This window comes from Trachemys scripta, chromosome 1 (genome assembly GCF_013100865.1).
Source record: "Trachemys scripta elegans isolate TJP31775 chromosome 1, CAS_Tse_1.0, whole genome shotgun sequence".
In the NCBI taxonomy this organism is placed as follows: domain Eukaryota; kingdom Metazoa; phylum Chordata; order Testudines; family Emydidae; genus Trachemys; species Trachemys scripta.
The window spans coordinates 236,641,866-236,662,977 of NC_048298.1; the positions used below are offsets into that span (position 1 = coordinate 236,641,866).

The 21,112-nt window shown below is 46.0% G+C and overlaps 1 protein-coding gene across 3 annotated transcripts in view; it reads left to right on the forward strand.

The window, feature by feature from the left end:
• The window catches only part of SH3RF3 (SH3 domain containing ring finger 3), a 378,424-nt gene that overhangs the window by 261,093 nt on the left and 96,219 nt on the right, over positions 1 to 21,112 (forward strand). For all 3 annotated transcript variants that reach the window (XM_034758087.1, XM_034758088.1, XM_034758086.1), the window contains exon 3: positions 7,053 to 7,148. In XM_034758087.1, the coding sequence (XP_034613978.1) occupies positions 7,053 to 7,148 (96 nt within the window). The remainder of the gene's footprint in view (positions 1 to 7,052; positions 7,149 to 21,112) is intronic.

Genomic DNA, 21,112 nt, shown 5'->3' on the forward strand with positions numbered 1-21,112 from the left:
GGTGGCAAAATTCAATATCTTCCATTGTTGTATGCTGCAGTGTTGTTGTAGCCGTGTCATTCCCAGGATATTAGAGACAGACAAAGTGGGTGAGAAGTTGGTCCAATAAAAGGTATTACCTCACCCCCCCCTTGTCTCTCTAATATCCTGGGACCAGCATGGCTACAACAACAGTGCATAGATATGATTTGTCAGTCAGGAAATCTTAGCCTTGTTCTTCATTTCACCATTTGTGATTCTCTGTTTGTGTTCTGGAGATCCTGGATCTGATTCCGACCTCATTTACACGGTTATGTTTCTGTTTAAGTCAGTGGAGTTACACCAGCACATAACTAGTGTAAACAAGATCAGAGTCAGACCCCATGTTTCTGACAAAAAAGATGTTTGTAATCATCAGACTCATTTAAACTGCCATGGGATGTTTAGAGTTAGGTTTCTCTAGTAAATGTAAAAGGAGGAATAATCCTGTATTGGCAGGGAAGTGGACTTAGGGCTTGTCTTCACTACCACGTTACACTGGCACTGCTGCATCGATGCAGCTGCGCCAAGGTAGCGCGTCTGGTGAAGACACGCTATATCGACAGGAGAGCACTTTCCCGTCAATGTCATTACTCCACCTCAACGAGAGGCAGAAGCTATGTCAGTGAGAGATCATCTCCCTTCGGCATAGCACGGTGTAGACACCGCTTTAAGTCGATGTAACTTATGTTGTTTAGGGGGGTGTTTTTTTCACATCCCTGAGCAACGTAAGTTACATCGACTTTAGCAGTAGTGTACACAAGCCTTTAGGCAAACCAAATACAGGTCTTTTCCATATCACTGCATTTTATTATTCTTTCATTGGACTTCATGACACTGTCAGTATCTTAAGCCACAGAAACCAGATGCTGTTTTTCTTCTTTCCTGTTTGTGGTGGCACAGTCATAAAGTCTGTTGGAGTAGCTAAGGAGAACAAAGTAGGAGTATTTGGTTTCCTTCTCACTGTCCCCTCCCAAATTTACAATGCCTGCTCCTCCCTCCTACTCTAAATATTAAATACAATTAAATGAATGTATGTCCGTCTCTGATCTTTGTCAGTAACCCCACTGTTAGAGAGGGGACCGTGATGTCCCCTGTGACCTTCCCAGACCCAGCTCTCCAGACTACCCTACAATTAAAAGGAGAGGAATAAATCAATTTTAATAATGTTTTATGTCTGGGCTAAATTATACCCACTGTGGCATGGGTGTAAAAGGTGGGAAGAGATGATGAACCTGTCCTTCCCTATTGGGCTCGCTGCATAATAACCAAACATAATGACCAGTTCTTTCATTCCCTGAGTGCATGGACTACTCTCTTCTAGCCACCTACAAGACCCCACCCCCTTTTCTGAAGGGGAGGGGCTCTGGCTGCTGGAGGCCAATGGAGTTAAACTGGTGTAAAACTAGTATGAGGTTGGCACCGGGCCCTATAAAGAGCTACCCGACTGCTTCTGCATAAATTGCTAATAGAATCCTTCCACGAGCACCTCAGTACGCAATGGGGAGTGCACCAATGGCACCGTCTGTTAGGCTGGTCCAGCATGTTCCTTTCTCTGTGCTCAGTTAACTCTGCTGACCCCTTCAGAAAAGGGGGTTGGGTCTTGTAGGTGGCAGTCAGGGGACAGGTAGGGTCCTAGGGGAGCAGTTAGGGTGGGGGGTTCTCAGGAGGGGGCAGTCAGGGGACAAGAAGCAGGGGGGATTGGGGGTTCTGAGGGGGGCAGTCAGGGGGTGGGAAGTGGGAGGGAGTGGATGGGGCGGGGGTGGGGCTAGGGCAGGGCTCCCCCCCCCAGTGTCCTCTTTTTTTGATTGTGGAAATATGGTAACCCTAGCCAACAAGGAACTAGATTCCGATTTCAGTTACACTAGTGTAAACCTGGAGTCATCCACTTACTTTAGGAGAGTTACTTCAGATTTACACTGAGATCAGAATTTAGTCCAAAGTTTCATTCCTGTGCTGGCTCACCCCCTGTATGTTGCCATGCCACTTTAAGAAAGTACTCCAGGGGCAAATATATTTTAAAACTATAAAGATAAAAGCCATTTCCTGTGTTCTGTTGTAGTGGGGTTTTTTTTAAAATCACAGTGGTCACTTTCATTATTTCTTTCATCTTCCCAGGTGCTCACTCCCAGCCCACAGCAGTGTTTAAAAATTTCTGTGGCAATCTTACCAAGAGCTATCACTTTCAATACCGGTTCATTGCTACAGAGTGACATCCCAGCCCCTTAACATCTCAATTCAAGTGGCGATTCCATTTCTGTGGTGCTGTCACTGTAGTATGTTGCTATTGGGACTTCCTTGCCAGCTGGCAAGTGTAGATGGTAGGCGCAGCAGAGTAGTACGTTGTGCCATTCTGTCATCACTGAAATCTTTCCAGTTGTCTAATTCCAATAAAGTTATCTCCATGGAACAGCAAATGAATCTGCTTTGTATTGGTGCATTAATAGCAGTAAATGACTCTATTAAATAGCAGGCCACAAATTGTGATTGTCATTGGAGACACAATTTTGTGCTATTTTCTCACAAAGGGGTTGATTTTTCAGCAAGCTAAATTGCTTTAAAATGATTTATATTTGATTTTCATTCTGACAAAGTTTATGAAATGGGATTGCAGGTCTTACAATGCTGTGGACAAGGCTGTCAGGTAGTGACTAATACAGAGGCATTTAGCTGACAAGAAACAAAACAAACAAAAAAAAGAAAAGAAAAAAAAAGAAAGGCAAGGCCATATGGTGTCACTGTGGAAATTATAGTAGATTCAGTCAGCTTTTGAAATAACAATTTTTAGACTTGTATTCATTTGTGCTGCCTGGAAATCAATTTAGTGCATGTATAATAGTAGAGTGCAGAAGATTGAATGGCACTCACAAGAGAGCTGTAGACTTTTTGCTGTTCATGGTCCTGTTGGGAACCTTTCTAGGTGTCAATGGGCAGCACTGTAATACAACTAATTTAAGGCAGCAAAATATTAGACATTGAAATCTTTGCCTGTTCAAAACATAAGAAGAATGCTGCTAGCTGTCAAATGCCATGAAACTTTCTGTAAATAAAGAACTTTAACTGACACTTTAGGATTTGTTGCGATCCATGGAATTTCTCAATAACATGCTCAAGGAAATACTATGAGCTGATTTTCAAAGGTTGCACCATGCTTTCCTACAAAAATGGGCAGTATGAGTGCCATTGGATCCCAACATGCGCAATTACCTCATTCGCTCATACACACACAGATTTGACAGCTGCAGTGCAAACCCAATTTAGGCATCAGTCAGTCTTTGAAAATTTGACCATAAAGGTATACAAATCTCCTTGGAAGTATAAAGTCATCACAATTTAGGTTTTATCAAAAGTCTTTGTAGCAGGAATCAAATATAATTTAAAATGTAAGAGTATTTATGGCAGGATCTTGAAACCATCTATTCTTTTAGTTGCCTGATTTTACCTTCCTGATCTACAGATTCTTTGATGGGGTGCTCTGCTCACTGCTAGGATGGCACCTTGTCCTGGTCACTCTGAGAAATAGCTCACCAGATCGATGCCCCTTCCAGTAATTACACTCCACCACTCTCAGCCTGCAGCCCCTCTCTCGCTCTCACCCTCTTTGTGACTCGGCTCTCCAGCCATGTCACTAAGCGGGTTCCCCTTCTGGGGGCAGCGGGGGTGTGTGTGTCTTTCAAAGTCTCTTCTGTCCACGCGGTGTCAGGCAGTCCTCACACTCACTGCCTTGACCCTGTCACTCCCACAGTGACTCAGACAGTTTTCCTGTTCACTGCCCCCCAAGCAGTACCACTCTGCAATGCTTGGTAGGGGAACCCACGCCCACCATCTATTCTGGGTTCCAGGCCAGTGCCCTGTAGTGAATAGTTAAGGTCTGCATCACTACCACCTTACTGCTCAACACACCTCTGGACCCCTTCCTACAGGGCTTCTTCTCCCCCACCTCAGGGAGGGAGACTCTAGGCTTCCTCCTTGCTGCCTCTTCTGCTTCCAATTTCCTGGAAGCCTCTTCCCATATAGGTGAGCTTCCCCTAATTAGGGCTTTCTTCCAGGCTTAATTCTCCCAAATTGCAGCCTAACTGGATGATTGGGCCCAGTTGGCTCAATTCTGCCCTGGGCCCTGTGGCTCTCTCCCTATCTGGCCAGTGAAGCCTAAGCAGCCTACATGGCCCTAAGTGAGGAGCAGGCCAGAAGCTATGATGCAGTGAAGGCAGCCGTCCTAGATTGGGTGGGACTATCCACCGAAAAATACCACCAGCGGTTCCAGGCAGCAAAGTGGACAGGGGGGTTGCCCAGAAATGAATGGACTGGGCCACCCGATGGCTGGGACCTGATGCCCAGACAGTGGGGGAGATTATGGATGTGCTTGTCTTAGAGCAGTTTTTACATGGCTTCCCCGAGAACATAAGGGTTTGGGTGCAAAAGCACCAACCAAGTATGGTAGAGGCAGTGGTGAAATTGACAGAGGAGTACGCAGAGGCAGACTTCCCCAGGAAGAAGGGACACCCCTATAAAGAGGAGGACAGCGGGAGAAGAACCAGGGAACCCCCAACCAGGAAGCGTCCCGAGAAGAAATGGGAGACCAGCCGGGGAGCTCCTTCTGGCAGTGCAGGCAACCCGGACGTAAAAAGGGGAACTGCCCGGACATGGAATGTGGTTTCGCCCACTTCTGTGGGTGGACCAACATGAGAGGGCCAGGGAAAGGGAGGCGGCTGTCCATGATTCCCCTGATGGTGGGGAGGAGACCCCAGCAGGGTCTAGTGGACACAGCCTCAGCCTGCTCCCCCTTAAGGAGGGGGCTAGTAAAGTCCGAGTCGGTGATTCCCGGAGCCAAACTGAGTGTGGAGTGCATCCAGGGGGATAAGAGGCAGTGCCCAATGGCCCAGCTGCCCCTTGAGGACCAGAGCCGGTTCCGCTGGCTCCGGGTAGGGGTAGTAGAGGGCCTGCCGTACCCTGGGGCAGTGGGAACCAACTGGGACCCCTCCCCAAGAGGCAAGGGAGGTCGGGGGAGGAAACCTAAGATGGAAAAGAGGGGATACCCTCCGAGCAAGGGGGAGAGGGTCCCTCAGGTCAATAACCCTAGACAACAGGGGCCGGGCTGGGAAGGACAAAGGCAGGAGGATGTATGCGCCCCAGGGCCCGTCGGGGAGCCAAAAGGCCCGACGGAACTCCCTACCCGGGGACCCCCAGAAGACCAGGCTCAGGACCTGCTTGACGAGTCTGAGAACATGAGGTTCAGGGGCTCACTATGATTGACCCCAAACCCCTGGCGGGGGCAAAGGCAGGGAAGAGTGAAGGGGGACATACCCAGGGTGTGACTGGTGTGAGGACCTCAGGGTGGCAGCAGCGATATGGGGCCACCCAACACCCACACAATGTGGCTTCTGCAGATGGGGGATGGCAGAACCCCTCAAGGAGGACCCAGTGGGTCATGGGAAAGATAGCTGAGGGCTCCCTGGAGGACCCCACCTGGCAGGGGGAGAAGAGGACGCGGATGGGCAAACCTGGTGGTTGGAGAAGGGGTGTGTGTGTGTGTGTGTGTGTGAGACAGGGTGCTGAGCAGGACGGCAGAATCAGCCCCTTGCCATGCCAGCCCCATTTAAGTGAATAAAGTGGAGCTGGCTGGAAAGAACCTGCCCTAATTGGGGAATGAGAGCCAGCTGCCAGCCCCATTAGCCCAGGGCTATATAAGAGGTGAGGAAGTGACAGTGGTGGGACAGAGGAGAGTGAGGGAATGCAGGCAGCCCGTCCACCCACCCACCCACCCACCCTTCCTTCCTTCCTGGGTTAAGACAAAGGAACCCAGAGCTGTGCACGCTGTATAGTGAGAAGGCGGTGGGAGCACAAACTTGTAAATAAAAGTGGTTTCAGAATCCGAGGGTCTCCGAGTGATTTTATTGGAGCCTAGCAGAGGTGGGAGCCAGGAGGGCCAGGTATGCTCTGCTACAGATCCAAACCTGCTGTATCAGCCCCTTGGGGCTGATGGGGTTTGGGGAACAATCTGCAGACTGTTTTAATACATTTTGGGGATTAGTGTGGTGGACACTGGTCCACGATGGACGATGTGTATGCAAATAAGGCTTTAAACCACATTTACACATCCTCCATCTTGGACCAGCTGAGTTGTGCTGTGTGATCTGTGGCCACCTATGAAGATTTGGGCCAGTATGAGCATTTGGCAATGAAACATAGATGCAATCACACACGGTAGTCGCTGTTACAAAGTGAATTGCCATTGTTAACCACACCATTACTACAGTTATTTCCTGTTCAAAGTGTAGGATATAACTGTTTTTTATGCCTATAAGAGAGCAGTATGATTCAACAAGTACAGCATTGGACTGAGAGTCAGAAAACCTGGGTTCTAGTCCTTGTGCTGCCGACTTCCTGCATGCCTTTGGGCAAGTCACTTAATATGTCTGTGCCTCTGTCCACCCTTTGTCTGTCTAGTCTGTTTAGAATGTAAGCTCTTTGGAACAAAGACTACCTCTCACTACGGATATGTCTACACTTGAAGCTGGAGATGTAGATACCAGCTTGAGGAAACATACCTGTGCTAGCCCTGATTGAGTTAGCACCCAAAAAATTGGAGTGTAGCAGGGGCAGCATGAGCTGCCCCTAGTACATACGTATCCGAGATGCTAGGGATGGACTCACGAGATCTAGCTTCTCCCGCTGCTTGCACTGTCATTGATACACTCAATTACGAGTGCACTAGCTTGATCAGAGTTAGCACAGTTATGTCTCTTTGAGATGGAATTTACACTTTTGGCTCCAAGTGTAGAGGGTTTGTGCAGTGCCTAGCACAATTATCTTAGTTGGGTCGTCTGGTTGCTACTGTAATATAGACAGTAATAACTTTACTGGCAAATGCTGACTTTTTCATGCCAATCACTGTACAGCATGCAGGCAGTTACAGGCTGAAGAAATCTTACATATTAATTAGATAATGAATCTAGGGTTATCATAAAGCATTTTCCTCTTTCCATATAAAATCTAACTTTCTATTGTGTGTGGTTCTATTTCTCTGAATTTAGGATGAAATTTTGACTGTTATCAGACGAGTAGATGATAACTGGGCAGAAGGAATGCTGGGAGATAAAATTGGAATTTTCCCTATCCTCTATGTTGAGGTAAGCTCACAATTGTTTGTGCATGCTTTCTGTCATTTTTGTTGTTTATTTAAACACACAGCAGGTCAGAATAACCTTGGCGTTCCTGAAAAGAGGACAAACTATTTTGGAATGGCTGAGAAGAGAAACTGTTTATGGTGTTTTGATATAAGCCACCCAATGAATTTACTTTTATCCTGGTCAATTTAATTTAACCCAGCTGACAGGATGTACGCCTGTGAATTGTCAATGGCTTCCAGTCAAGAGGTTTTGGTTTAATCTCAGTGATACATATGGAAAATAGGAGAGGGTAATCACAATACAAAATGTACTATGCAGCCTGATTTCCAGTCACCTTAGAAGAAGAAGGTGCTGATAACCTCTCTATCCATCTCTCTGCATTCCATTTTCCATGACGTTCCCTGTTTATATTCTCTGCAAACTATTTGGGGCCCTGTTTGTAATAAGAAAGCAAGATAGAAACAATTGAAGTTAGGGTCAGCTGTGTTTGAAAGCATAGCCCTTCACGGGGGACACTACAGATGTTCCCTGCTCTAGTGGGAGCTCTGGTAGCATGACCCTTTGCTACCCTCTCAGGGGATACACTAGGCCCGATCCTTAGCTGATGTAATTCAGAACAGCTCTGTTGATTTCAATGGCATTTCAGTGATTTCTGCTAGGTGAGGATCTGGTCCCAGTGCTCCTGTGGAAAACCAGCCAGCCCAGTCACCTTTGGGGCGGTTAGCAGAGCTATCCAGCAGTTGTTGTGCCCATAGGAGTATACAGATTACAGACAATGCTAATTTATGCATGGGTATCACAAGTGGGGAGGGGCATATGCTGATCAGGGGCTGGCAACAGTCTGGCTCTTAATTTGAAAATATTCCAGACTGGCATGTTGTCTTGGGATCATTATCCCTCAGTATTGCCTGTATGCAACCTGCAACCATGTTTTGGTTAAATGTGTTCCATATTTCAGTTGTACTTGAGGTTTCCCTCGGAGGATTCTAACTCTGTCACAAGCACTTTTCTTAAGTAGTTTTCATTTCAAAATACCAGTTTGCATCTGTTTTCCTCCTCCTCAACTGGTCAAAGGCATCATGTGGTGCAGAAAGCTTCTGTGCATCATACACTTGAGTGACTTGCCTGTAGTATGCTCTGCTGCAACAGGCCTGGTTTATAAGCACTAGTAGCTTCATACTAATATATGGGCCTGATTCTGATTGCAGACTTATACTGGTGCAACTCTATTGACTTCAGTGGAGTTACTCTTCATTTATGTACTGGGTACAAAATTAGACCCATTGTGTGTAGCATTAATGTGATGTCCCCCAGAAACTAGTCCTCCAAATTTCTTAGTTAATTACTTGAGGCAAAACAAAGATAATTAGTGCTGTGTCTGATTATTAACTCCAACATAGATGAATTTTCAGTAAAGCATAAAAATCACATTCTGCACCTGACAAGAACAATAATATTAAAATGAGGATGTGTAATAGCTGTTGTTGAAAAATTGGCTGCTTGATGGAAGCTAATGCTTAGTGATTCTCTCTGCTCAATGTGTAAGATCCAGTCAGTTTGTTATAATTGACTGCTACAATGGGCTTAGCCCAGCTCTCATCCTTCTCTTACCTCTCCCTCATCCCCTTTCTTGATTGTGTCAAAAACATGGCTGACACAACAAACTGTGATCAATGCTCTTCCGGTTTTTCATTGCTGCGTGATACACTAGTAGTTGACATAGATCCAGTTGTTTCATGTAGGTGCTGACTTCCAGATAACCTGCTGAATGGACAGTAACCAATTTGTCAAATGTTGTGTGAGGAAATACTGGTAGTGATACTACAAAAGAAATGTACGTGGAACTGGACACGAAGCAAGATTGTTTTGAATGACGTGCCTCAAAGGATGGGGTGTCACTAATCCCAAAGTATGAATGATACTAAAAGGGAATTTGTGTATATGATTCAGCATAGTGCCAGTTAGCCATAGTTTTTGTTATATACTGAGGGCAATATCAGTTAGTTAACCATTGATCTTTAATAAGTTCAGGCAATTTTCCTTTTTCAGTATTCCCAAATAAGTTGGTTATAGTAGTTAACACGTAACTCCCATAAGCAGTACAAATAATTTCTTTACCTTCCTGATTTTCCTTAACTTTTTATTATTTGTTGTGATTAATTTATTAAGTTTTGCTTGTGTTTGAGTAAACAATTTAGCAATGTCATTCATATTGTAAGCAGTGTACCGTTTCTCAATAGCTAGGCCCTGAATGCCATAAATTATGGGTTTTGAAATTGTTTCCGCTGCCTGCTGCTCAAAAGAGTTGTTTTTTTATTTTTATTTTAATATTACCATTGTTCCAAATAGATATTCCAGATTCAAATAATCCTGAAATGTAACCATAATCCCATTTTAAGTCTCCTGGTTCAAAAATTATCAGACTGCAAAATAGTCTTTTGCCCAGCCATTGAATCTTGCTACCTGTGTATTAGCTCCTTCTCCTTTAAGCATTGTGGCTTCACAATACTGTCTTTTTATCTGTTATATTGGCATGAGGGTGTTAGAGCTGTGCTGGCATGTGTAAGATTGAGGCGACGGAAGAACACAGCATGTCCTGATAGATTTAAACCTGCAGTAATGAAAAATTGAGACAGGAGGGACACCCAGTAATTGGAAGGACAGATCCCACCAGCACACTCAAGAAGTACAAACTCAAAGCTAGAGTTGTTAAGTAGAAATTCTGAATGCAGCAGCAATGCTAGATTTAAACTCCAAAGAAGTAGTGGCTCTGATAAAAGAACCCCATGAATCAATGACTGAGCTGTATAATTATGTTCCTTATTGCAATAACTGTAACATAGCTATACCGTATTGCAAACCAGCAAATTGCAATTGATAACATGTGAGCCCATTATTGCGATGTGTTTTATTGCATGAGGGGCACTAAATGCTGGGATTAAACAATATAAGGATTTTTTTAAATTAATTCCTTACGGCAGTGGTTCCCAAATTTGTTCTGCCTCTTGTGCAGGGAAAGCCCCTGGCGGGCCGGGCCAGTTTGTTTATCTGCCACGTCGCAGGTTCAGCTGATCACGGCTCCCAGTGGCCATGGTTCGCCGCTCCAGGCCAATGGGAGCTGCTGGAAGCGGCGCGGGCCGAGGGACATACTGGCCGTCGCTTTCAGCAGCTCCCATTGGGCTCGAGCAGTGAACCACGGCCACTGGGAGCCGTGATCGGCCGAACCTGCGACGCGGCAGGTAAACAAACCGTCCCGGCCCACCAGGGGCTTTCCCAGCACAAGCGACGGAACAAGTTTGGGAACCACTGCCTTACGGTATTAAAGCAAAGCAGAGTCAAGAGTAACTGGTATCTTGTCCAATATCTGTAGTCAAAAGGATAATAGAAATGGGGGCTACCATTTGGAGTGCTGGGGGTATTCAGGGCTCCACAATATAGATCCAGAGCAGGGGTTGGCAATGTTCGGCACGGGCTCACCAGGGTAAGCACCCTGGCGGGCCGGGCCAGTTTATTTACCTGCTGATGCGGCAGGTTCGGCCGATCGTGGCTCCCACTGGCCGCGGTTCGCCATCCCGGGCCAATGGGGGCAGCGGGAAGCCGCGGCCAGCACATCCCTCGGCCCGCGCCGCTTCCCGCCACCCCCATTGGCCCGGGACGGCGAACTGCGGCGAGTGGGGACCGTGATCGGCCAAACCTGCTGCGTCAGCAGGTAAATAAATTGGCCCGGCCCACTAGGGTGCTTACCTTGGCGAACCGCGTGCCGAACTTTGCCGACCCCTGATCCAGAGTATGCTGCGAACACGCACAACCCAGAGAAAAAAATCTTGTGAGTAAATGTTTGAAAGAAGTTTGGATCAGAAGAAGACATTGAAGAAAATGCAGCCAAATAAGACAGCACATTCATGAAAAAAATATAACATTTGTTTGAGAAAACAATGATTTTCCTTATGAAATTACCTTTGCAGAGACCCACTTTTAATTGTCTTGTGATTTGCTTCTTGATCTTTAATCCACTGTAAAGCAGTTTAATCTATTCAGGGCTTCAAATATGCTTTAGCCAGTGTTCCAACCATGGTCATAAAACACTGCTCCGCAACCCTCCCATGGTTCCTGTCTTTGTGCCAGCCTTTGTCTTGGACTGCACACCAAATTACTTTACTGAAATCCCTGTAGTTAGTTTATTTGTAGAATATATTTTTGTTTTTATTAAAAATAAATAAATAAAAAGCTGTGTTCAGTTACTTTTAGTACTTAGCATCCAGTCATGGCAGGTCCAAAGAACCACTTAGCTCTTCATAAAAGAACAAAATCTTATCTCATAGACTAGCATGTGACTGCTTTAAATCAGGGATTCGGAAACATTTTTCTGATGTGAACCACATCCTAATAATGAGACTTTCTTGTGGACCATCTTCTCTTCCCTAAGATACCTTCCAGTCCAACATTTCTATGTTTTTGTGTTTCAACTGAGTAGACCACCACTAGTCCAATTTCCAAACTGTGCAGTATCTCTGTACAATATGGCAGCCATAGCAATTACAATTACATGCATAAGCACGTAATATTCAGAAAACGTGTGTGTATTTTTAGGCATGATAAGTATTTTGGCCTTTTCCACAAAAAATGAATTCCACTACATTTCTGTACTGCATTTAATCTTTCCTTCCCATCTCTTTTGTTCCCCTCTCCACCTATATCACAGGGATGACAAGTTAGGGCCCTAAACAATCTATTTGTCCTTAATTTTTTTTTTTTGAGCCTTCAGATATGTGGTCTGCATGGCAGCAATTTCTGCTCCATCAAAGAGGAGAGTAAGAGAATTGAGACACAACAACAGCAGATGAGAAGCCAACACCTCTTGGCTTCTTAAAAAGCAATCCCATCCTTTGAGTTTCTGTCTAAGGTAGAGGAAGCTGAATTTCACCTTAGCTAACCATCTATCTTCTATTCTTTTCCCCAAAGCCTTGTAACATGCTAGATATAAAAAAAAGCATTAATTAATGACTTTGAAATACCCTAAGAACAAACCCTTACAGAAATCACCGTTTGCTTATGGCCTTTGAAGGAAAGTCCAACTGAAAAGCAATCTCTCTCCAGAGAGCATCCAAAGAGATGTTCCAACCAAAAAGATAAAATGCTTCAACCAAGCCTTGCTAATGTTATTTAATGTTAATAAAAAATAAAGGTTTTGAAAAGTAGAAAATGAGCCCATTCAGAAAAACTTCTTTTCTTAAAATCCATAAGCCCTGGTGTAAGTAAGTGTAATTTTATTGACTTAAGGGAGTTGCATCCCTTTATACTGGAAGTGAATTTTGCCCTTTCTCTCTCATTTCTTATGTCAGATTTTTACTTTACTTTTGTCTGGCTACATTGCTCGTTTTTCTTTTCGGTTGAAAAGATTTTCTTTGTTCTTCTCATTCTATGGAATATTCCATCAGCATACTTCTAAAAACAGGTTACCATGGAAGTGCATTGCGAAGGAATAGTTGCTGTGCCTTTCACATGCTGAAGGTGCATTGCTGACAGCAAGAGGGATTTTTGTGGGAATCAGTACTCCTGCTTGTCGTCTCAGAGTATGAAACAATGCCAGGATAAAAACCCTTTGATTTAAGGTAACAGGTTCTTTTAATAATGACTCTCATACAAAAATAAATCAGTTAAATAACATTAGGGCAAAGATGCCAATCATCAAAAACTGGAATATTTGCAATCAAAGGAGAAACAGACTAAAAATCCATGTACAGTGGGATGTAGTGGGAAGAAATCAGATTGTGCCATGTTTTGCCTGATTATTGCAGGTTTATGGAACATTTCCATCTTAACTGTGCATTGTCTTCACAGTTTTTGTCCATTTTCTGTCTCTTTGGTTTATATAAATGTACATGCTGGTGCCAATTTTTTGTTTTGTTTTATTTTTACAATGTTGCTTAAAAAAAACTCACTGTATCACTACAGCTGAGACCAGTACAACTGAAACGTTATTCCCTCAGCTCTTGGAATGACGCATAACAACCTCTGTTCTTAATGCAGATTGTCATTCTTAACTATATACTTGTAACTGATCTCTTCTCTTTATTTTATTTATTTTGATTTGCACAGTAAAAAGACACATATTACAGACTCTTGGCACCCTAGAAATCTATTATAAACACAGTCCATAACAGAGCAGCCAAACCCACTGTAACATTAGGATTTGGGTAATATCCCTTTAAGTAGTTTGTGAGTCCTCTAGTGGCTTTCACTGTCTTTTGTATCAGAATCCTTCCAAAGCCTCAACATGTATATGTGTGGGGCTTGCATGTTATATGTAGTTAGTAAATAGTTATATGAGCCCCACTGTGCCAGTCGTTCCTTTATATTATATAAATGTTATGTAAAGAGCAAACAAGATGACATCAACTCAGCACAATGACCATTCCACAAAAGAATCCCCACCTTAATGTCAAAAACTTAATGCGTTAGTACAATCTGTGGTACTGTAAATTTCCACCAATGCCTACAAGCAAAATAAAAAGTCATAACACTTATTAAAAAAGTTTACATATGAAACTAATGTGACTCTAAGGGAAAACAAGCTGCCATAGTTAATCTCCTTTCCAATTGCTGTATATTGCAATTCCATATTATATTAGCTGTCACTAATAAAGCATTGGCACTGCCTTAGATCAGATGCTAATGTACAGGAAGTCTAGGCAGACTCAGGTACAGTACATCCATTTTGTCCACTGAATTCCTTCCTCGGGTCACAGCTAGTGAATTTATAGTTTTGCAGGGAATGTGGAATCAATATTCAGAGAAATCACCAGGCTTCTGATCTCTGGATTCCAGTGAGAGGGGCAGCATAGGCTCAAAGGCCTGCCATGGTGGCTGAGGGAATTTCTTACAAGAGAAAATTGAGGTTCATATACTCCTACAATGTTTGGAGTGAAAAAACACCTGAGGCCAAACATCTATCCCTTTGGCTCTGTACTTGCTGAAGGGACCCCTAAAAGTATTTTATTTACTGTTAGTTTTTGCGATTAAAATAGGTTTTTGAAACACTTCAGTCTTTTCAGCAACTTCACAGGTTTTGGGGTGATATGTCTTAGGATCCCAAAGCCTATCGTATTTCTATGTACCATTTTCCATTCAACAATGTACCCAACTTCATGGGGTTTTGAAGTAGATCTACAGCACGTAATCATTATTCTGGTCTCTCCCTAGAGGAGTTGCACTGTAGGGGGCCTTTGTCTTAGCCATTGATCACCTCTGACAGCCAGGTTCTGAAGATTGTTCCAGAAGTTCAAGAGTGTGCATTTATTTTTAGCTATCTCACAATTGTCCACTTTGAACCAATGCCTGAAGGAATCTGCATCAAGAGCAACAAATACTTAATTTGCACAGTACTCAGTTAAAAATAAAAACCTACAAGATTTTTATTTTTTACATGGACATTTTGCTATTTGTCTTTTATTACTGTTGTTGCTGTAAATGTGTGTCTTAATTAGTTTCACTTATTGAGCTTGCCTTTTTGTGCCCAGACATTTCTCTACTAGCTCTATAAACTCCAAGAGTGGAAATCAATATAGCAAAATTTAGCCACAGAGAAAGAGTGAATTACTTACCTATAAGACAGTGGTCCTCAGAAACTAGCATGCTGCATAGATGCACATCCTGCCACTCACCCAGAGTTACGATAGGTTGGCTAGGCTTATACCTTTTATCAAACAAGGAGCCAATGGCTGAATGCTCTGGTGAAGCGCAGAAACTGCTTCCCCCTAATTGCTTGCTGCTTCAGATTACAGAAGTTTCTAGAACTTTAGAGCACTGTCTATGCAATGCACAAGAGGCAAGAAGGCCCAAGAGTACAGACCTGTGCTGAAAGCTATTTTCAAACAAAAAATAATGTAAGTGAAATTTTTTTTTTTCAGGCTAAAAAAATTAATTAGTTGCACCATAAATAAAAGTTGCTTTAAACAAGCCTCAACTCAAAAAGTACATTTTTAGGTATTGTTGTTGAAGTTAGCGAGACACGAGAAGGACTAAATCTAAACAAATTAACAAAAAGAAAAGGTTGGTACCTATTTGGGAATTTAACTTTCCTCCAGTTTGCTTGTCAATGAGCATGGGATTCTTGAAAGTTCACCCATTTTATTTTTAGTCTGTCTAATAAAAGGAACCACATCCAAATTCATGGTTTTTATTTGCTTTTTAAATCCCTTGACAACTGGATTAACCCAGTGTCAGTTTGTATGTCCTGTGCCACCATTTGCTCTTGTGAAAATATATAGAAGGCGCTGTCAAAGCCTCATGTTCTGTGCAACAGATTAGACTTAAATGATGAGGCAGGGAACCCAGAATTAAATGGTAAGCCTCCTCTCCCTTACTGTTGTCCCTCAATTTATTATTTATTTTAATTTATTAATTTGTATTGCAACAATGCGAAGCGCTGTATAAACAAGGTTAATGACATAAGTCTCAATGTAAGCAAGGTTGCAGAGGTGTCCAGTTATAAATCTGACTTTGTCCCATGTTGACAGAACTGAACTGCTTCAACAGGAAATGTCATGAGAATGATTTTCATTTATAATAGAATAGTTCTGGAAGTTTGGGACAAATCAGAAAAGGCATGTGTGTGACATCAGACATTGTGGTGGATTTTGTTTTGGCTTGGGAAAGAGCATGCTGGGCAGTGGGCAGCCTAAACTCCTGGGTTATTTTATCCTTTCTCACAAGGAGAGCTGTCCCTGCAAGGCAAGCAGTAACACCCACTGTGTAAGCCCTGCCTGCCAGCAGAGGGGAAAGTGAGTGAGATTTGAGCCAAGCTAGCCTGTTTCCAGCTGAGGCACTCTCTGTGCTACCCCTTCTCCAATCTCTGACACCACAGCAGCAGGAGGGGTTGGAGCAGGGACGGGAAGAAGTGGAGTGAGAGTATGGCCTTCAGGGAAGGGGAAAAGCCTAGAGGCAAAGCTGGGGTAGAGCACTCCTGGGGAAAAATAAAAGTCAGCGCCTATGCATCTAGGGATCCCTCATGGCAATAGCCGGGCTCCTGCAGGAAGGAGGGATTTTAAAAAAAGAATTTTAGAAGTAAAGGTCAGGGCAAAAGGGAGTACTGCTGCACTCTAGGGATAGGACTAGCTTTCTGTGTATAGAATGGTTTCTGATACTAGGGTTGCCAGTGTCCGGTTTTTTACCAGAACGCCCGGTCAAAAAGAGACCCTGGCGGCTCCGGTCAGCACTGCTGTTAAAAGTTCAGTCAGCGGTGCAGTGGGGCGAAGGCAGGTTCCCTGCCTGTCGTGGCTCTGAGCGGCTCCCAGAAGCAGCGGCATATCCCCAGGGCCGGTGCTACCATTAAGGCAAACTAGGCGGTTGCCTAGGGAGCCAAGATTTGGGGGCGCCAAAAAGCGGTGCCCCCAATTTTTTTTTACAGCGTTCCTGGGCTGGGCTGCCGGTGGCGCCCTGACACGTGCGGCTCAGACTCCCTCTCCCAGCGCAGCAGCCGCTCCACTTCTCCCGCCTCCCAGGCTTGCGGCGCCAGTCAGCTGTTTGGCACCGCAAGCCTGGGAGGGGAGGAGAATTAGAGCGGGGGCGGCGTGCTCAGGGAGGAGGCGGAGCAGAGGTGAGCTGGGGTGGGGAGCTGCTGCATGGCTCCCCGGGAAGGGGGGGGTGGGGAGCTGCCGTGGGAGGGGGGGTGCCTCAGGGCGGGAGGGGAGGGGAGCTGCCGCAGGGCTCCCCACCCCAGCTCACCTCTGCTACGCGTCCTCCCTGAGCACGCTGTCGCTGCTCCACTTCTCCCGCCTCCCAGGCTTGCGGGGGGGAGGGTGTGCCTCAGGGCAGAGGGTGGGGGGAGCTACTGTGGGGGGGGCATCTCCGTGTGGGGGGACGGGGAGCTGCCGCAGGGCTGGGGGGGGGGGGCGCAAGGTGGAAATTTCGCCTAGGGTGCGAAACTTTCTTGCACCAGCCCTGCATATCCTCCCTCTGGCTCCTAGACATAGGGGTAGCCAGGGGGCTCAGCACACTGCCCCCGCCACAAGCACCGGCTCCGCAGCTCCCATTGGCCAGGAATTGCAGCCAAAGGGAGCTGTGGGGGTGGCGCCTGCGGACAGGGCAGCGCCTCCATGTAGGAGCCAGAGGGGGGACATGCCGCTGCTTCTGGGAGTTTCTTGAGGTAAGCGCCCCCTGGAGCCTGTACCCCACACCCCCTCCTACCCTCCAAACTCCTCCATCCCAACCCAAAGCACCCTTGTGCACCCCAAACCCCTCATCCCAACCCCAGAACTCACAGCCCCAGCCGGAGCCCTCACCTCCCCCCGCACTCCAACCCCCTGCCTCAGCCCTTATCCCCCTCCTGCCCTCCGAACCCCTCGGTCCCAGCCTGGAGCACCCTCCTGTACCCCCAACCCCTCTGTGATGTTGCACTGTATATGATTTTATAAAAATATGCTAATGAGTGTGAATATAATGTAACTGGGGCATGCTTCATGCAAAAGGTCTCTTGTAAGGTATCATTACAAAGCTTATAATCGACTGAATGTGTTCATCCTATTTGTATAAATGTATCATTCTTGTATCTGAACCCCCCATTTCTGGCCCCACCCTGGAACTTGCATCCCCAGCCCAAAGCCTGTACCTCCTCCCACCCCAACCCCCTGCCTCAGCCCGGAGCCACCTCCCATATTCTGAACACCTCGGCTCCACCCCCCAGCCTGGAGCCCTCTCCTGCACCCCAAACCCCTCATCCCTAGCCCCATCCCAGAGCCTGCACCCATGCTGGAGCCCTCACCCCCTCCCACATCCCAATCCACTGCCTCAGCCTGGAGGCCCCTCCCGCACCCTGAACTCCTCATTTCTTGTCCCAGCCCGTGCCCTCAGCCGCAGCTCTCACCCCTTCCCACACCTCAACCCCCTGAGCCAACCTGGTGAAAATGAGCGAGTGGGGGGGGGGCATGGTGAGCGAGCGACAGAAGGAGGGGGGATGGAGTGAGAGCGGGTGGGATGGGATCTCGGAGGAGGGGTGGGGCAAGGGTGTTCAGCTTTGTGTGAGTAGAAAGTTGGCAGCCCTATCTGATCCATGTGCCCCTTGCCTGATGTTTCTGTGCGATGAAATGGAATGGTTAGTGTGTGACTATTGCCCTCTTGTTGCTGGCCCATACAGGAATAGAAGTTCTGATAACACATTTTGGCTTCACAGATCCTCTGGTCTGTCTCTATCCAGCCACACAGCTAAAATTCTCATCCAGGCTCTCATCATCTCATATCTCATATCATCTCATATCTCATCATCTCATATCTTGATTACAGTAACATCATTTTCTCTGGCCTTGACAAATGCAGTCCTGCCCCAGTCATATCCATTCAGAATGCTGCTGCAACAGTCGTTTTCCTAACCCATTGCTTTGACCCCTCTCTTTGAATCCTTCCACAGACTCCTCCTTTTCTATTGTATCAAACATAAGCTGCTTTCTTCACTTTCCAGATCCTTCCTGACCTATCCCCACCCTACCTATTATCTCTTATTCACTATCAAGGTGTTGACTCCCATCTCGAGCTGGCCTGCAGTGCCAGTCTTTGTCACGCACTTGTTAAATTTTCAAACAGGCTCCTTTCGTGCTTTCTCCCACACGGCCCCTCATGTTATTGATGAACATGTGTCCCCATAAACATGTGTAAAGACATTACATTATCCCCCTTTAAATCCCCCCTTAACAGCCTGCTTTTCTGTGATGCCTGCAATAAACTTAACAATATTTAGACTGTAGATGGGCAGAGACCACTGCCTATAATGCTGATGTGTATTTTCTCATTGTTTTCTTGCAATCCTCCATTGCCCTGTCTGAATCCATCCATTGTCTCTTCTTGTATAGCTAGGTGGTGAACTCCTGGGGGCAAGGACTGCCTTTTTGTTCTGTGTACAGCACCTGCCACAATGGGGTCTGGGTCCAGGACTGGGGTTTCAAGGAGCTTTGATAATACAATTAATGTAATAATAAGAGCCTCTGCATGAGTGCAGCTCGTGCCATCATAGTGGTGCACACTGTAAAAGAAAATTCTGAAATCCTGTTGCTTAGGATGCACTCTATCTCTATCTATGTGGGTGTAGTGCATGGGGGCCTCTATCAGAGGAGAATGCTTTAGGGAAAAATTTGCGTCACTGAGATGGTGTGATACAGCAACAGGCAAAATCATTGTCATGCACTTCCAGAAACATTTCATTATGGGTGGATTTTTTTATTCATTAATTCATTTAGCCACCTCACAAGTCAAGAGCATGGCCTAGAAACTCCAAATCCACTTTATTCTGTTGTCTCTCCTGAGAGCCAGTCACCGTATTTATAGTGTTTGAAGGGCTAACATTTGAAGCTAATGAATTTGGACTTATTCCTCTGAGAAGACTGTTGGTGTGTCTATACTTAGAGCTGATGATGTAATTTCCAGCTAGGGGAGACATACCTCCGCTAGCTCTGATTGAGTCAGTGTGCTAAAAGAGAAGCATAGCTACAGTGACACAACCAGTGGGAGGTGCTAGACACCATGAATACATACCTGTTTGAGATGCTAGGTACATGCTCAAGTAGCTAGCCTCTCACGCTGCATGCACCTCCGCAGCTACACCATTTTTAGTGCTTACCCGTGCTAGCTCTGATCAAGATAATGTCTCCTTGAGCTGGAAATTATGTCCAAGTGCAGACATATCCTGTGTCATCCAGGAGAAGTACTGCCAAGGTGTCTGTCAGCAGGAATCCTCAGAGCTTCACCTCCCACAAGACTCAGTGAAGTCCTGGTAGGCATCAGGGGAGAGCAGAGCCTGGAGGCTTCTTCCGAGCACCATCTCAAGACATGAAGGTGGAAAGCAGAAGTCCTGATAGAACTACTGAGCTACAAGCTCAAGTTGCTTTAAGGTAGATAAACTACACAGGGGTTACTTCAGAGTGGACCTGCTCCATGTGGTCTTATGCAGAAACTGCAGCATCTGCACCAGCCACCACCCAGGTGCTCAGCCCTTCCCGGCAGAGTTCCTACAGGAGGAAAGGCAGAGGGTTTAAGTGTTGGCACTTGATCCAGTCTTCCTCAGCCCCCTCATTTGGGCCCTGCTTGTCAACAGGGTGGTGAATAGCAATTTTGAGGGTGCCCCTGAGGGTAACGCACTGGACTCTGTTCAGGATCCAGTCTCCCCTTTCTTCCTGGACCATTTATCCCTGTTCCTCTCTGCATGAGCCCGAATTACCTTGGACCACTGGGTGCCCAGCACCATAACATCTGGCTACACCCTGCAGTTTTCCTCCTCCCCTCCCCAATCCCTTTTCAGGGACCCTTCTCACAAGCAGCTTCTCGCCCAGGAGATGGAAACCCTCCTATGGGTATGAGCCATCAAGGAAGTTCCTCAAGACAAGAGGGAAAAGGGATTCCATTCCTGATACTTCCTAATCCGGAAGGCCATAGGGGACCTCAGGCCCATCCTAGACCTTCGTTGCCTCAACAAATATCTGAAGAAGTTGAGGTTCCGCATGGTCTCCCTGGCCGCCATCATTCCCTCTCTGGATTTGGGAGACTGGTTCGCCACCCTCGACTTAAAGGATGCTTACATCCATATCTCCATTTTCCATGGACACAGGAGGTTCTCACACTTCATAGTGGGTCAATGCCATTACCAGTTCACAGTGCTACCCTTCAGCCTTTCTGCTGCACTAAGAGTGTTCATGAAATGTATGGCGGTAGTGGCAGCTTACCTCTGGCCCCGGGGCATTCAGATATATCTGGCTAGTCAGAGGCCGGTCACAAGCCCAGGTTCAGTGCAGCCTCAACCTGCGGATCCCCTGGCAGGACCTGGGTCTACTTATAAACAAGCAGAAGTCAACCCTGGACCCGGTTCAGTGGATGGAGTTTATAGAGGCGCAGTGCTCGACTCCACCTAGGCCAGAGCCTTCCTACCAGAGTCGCAGTTCTAGGCCATGTCGGAACTTATTAAACCACAGAAGAGCACACCG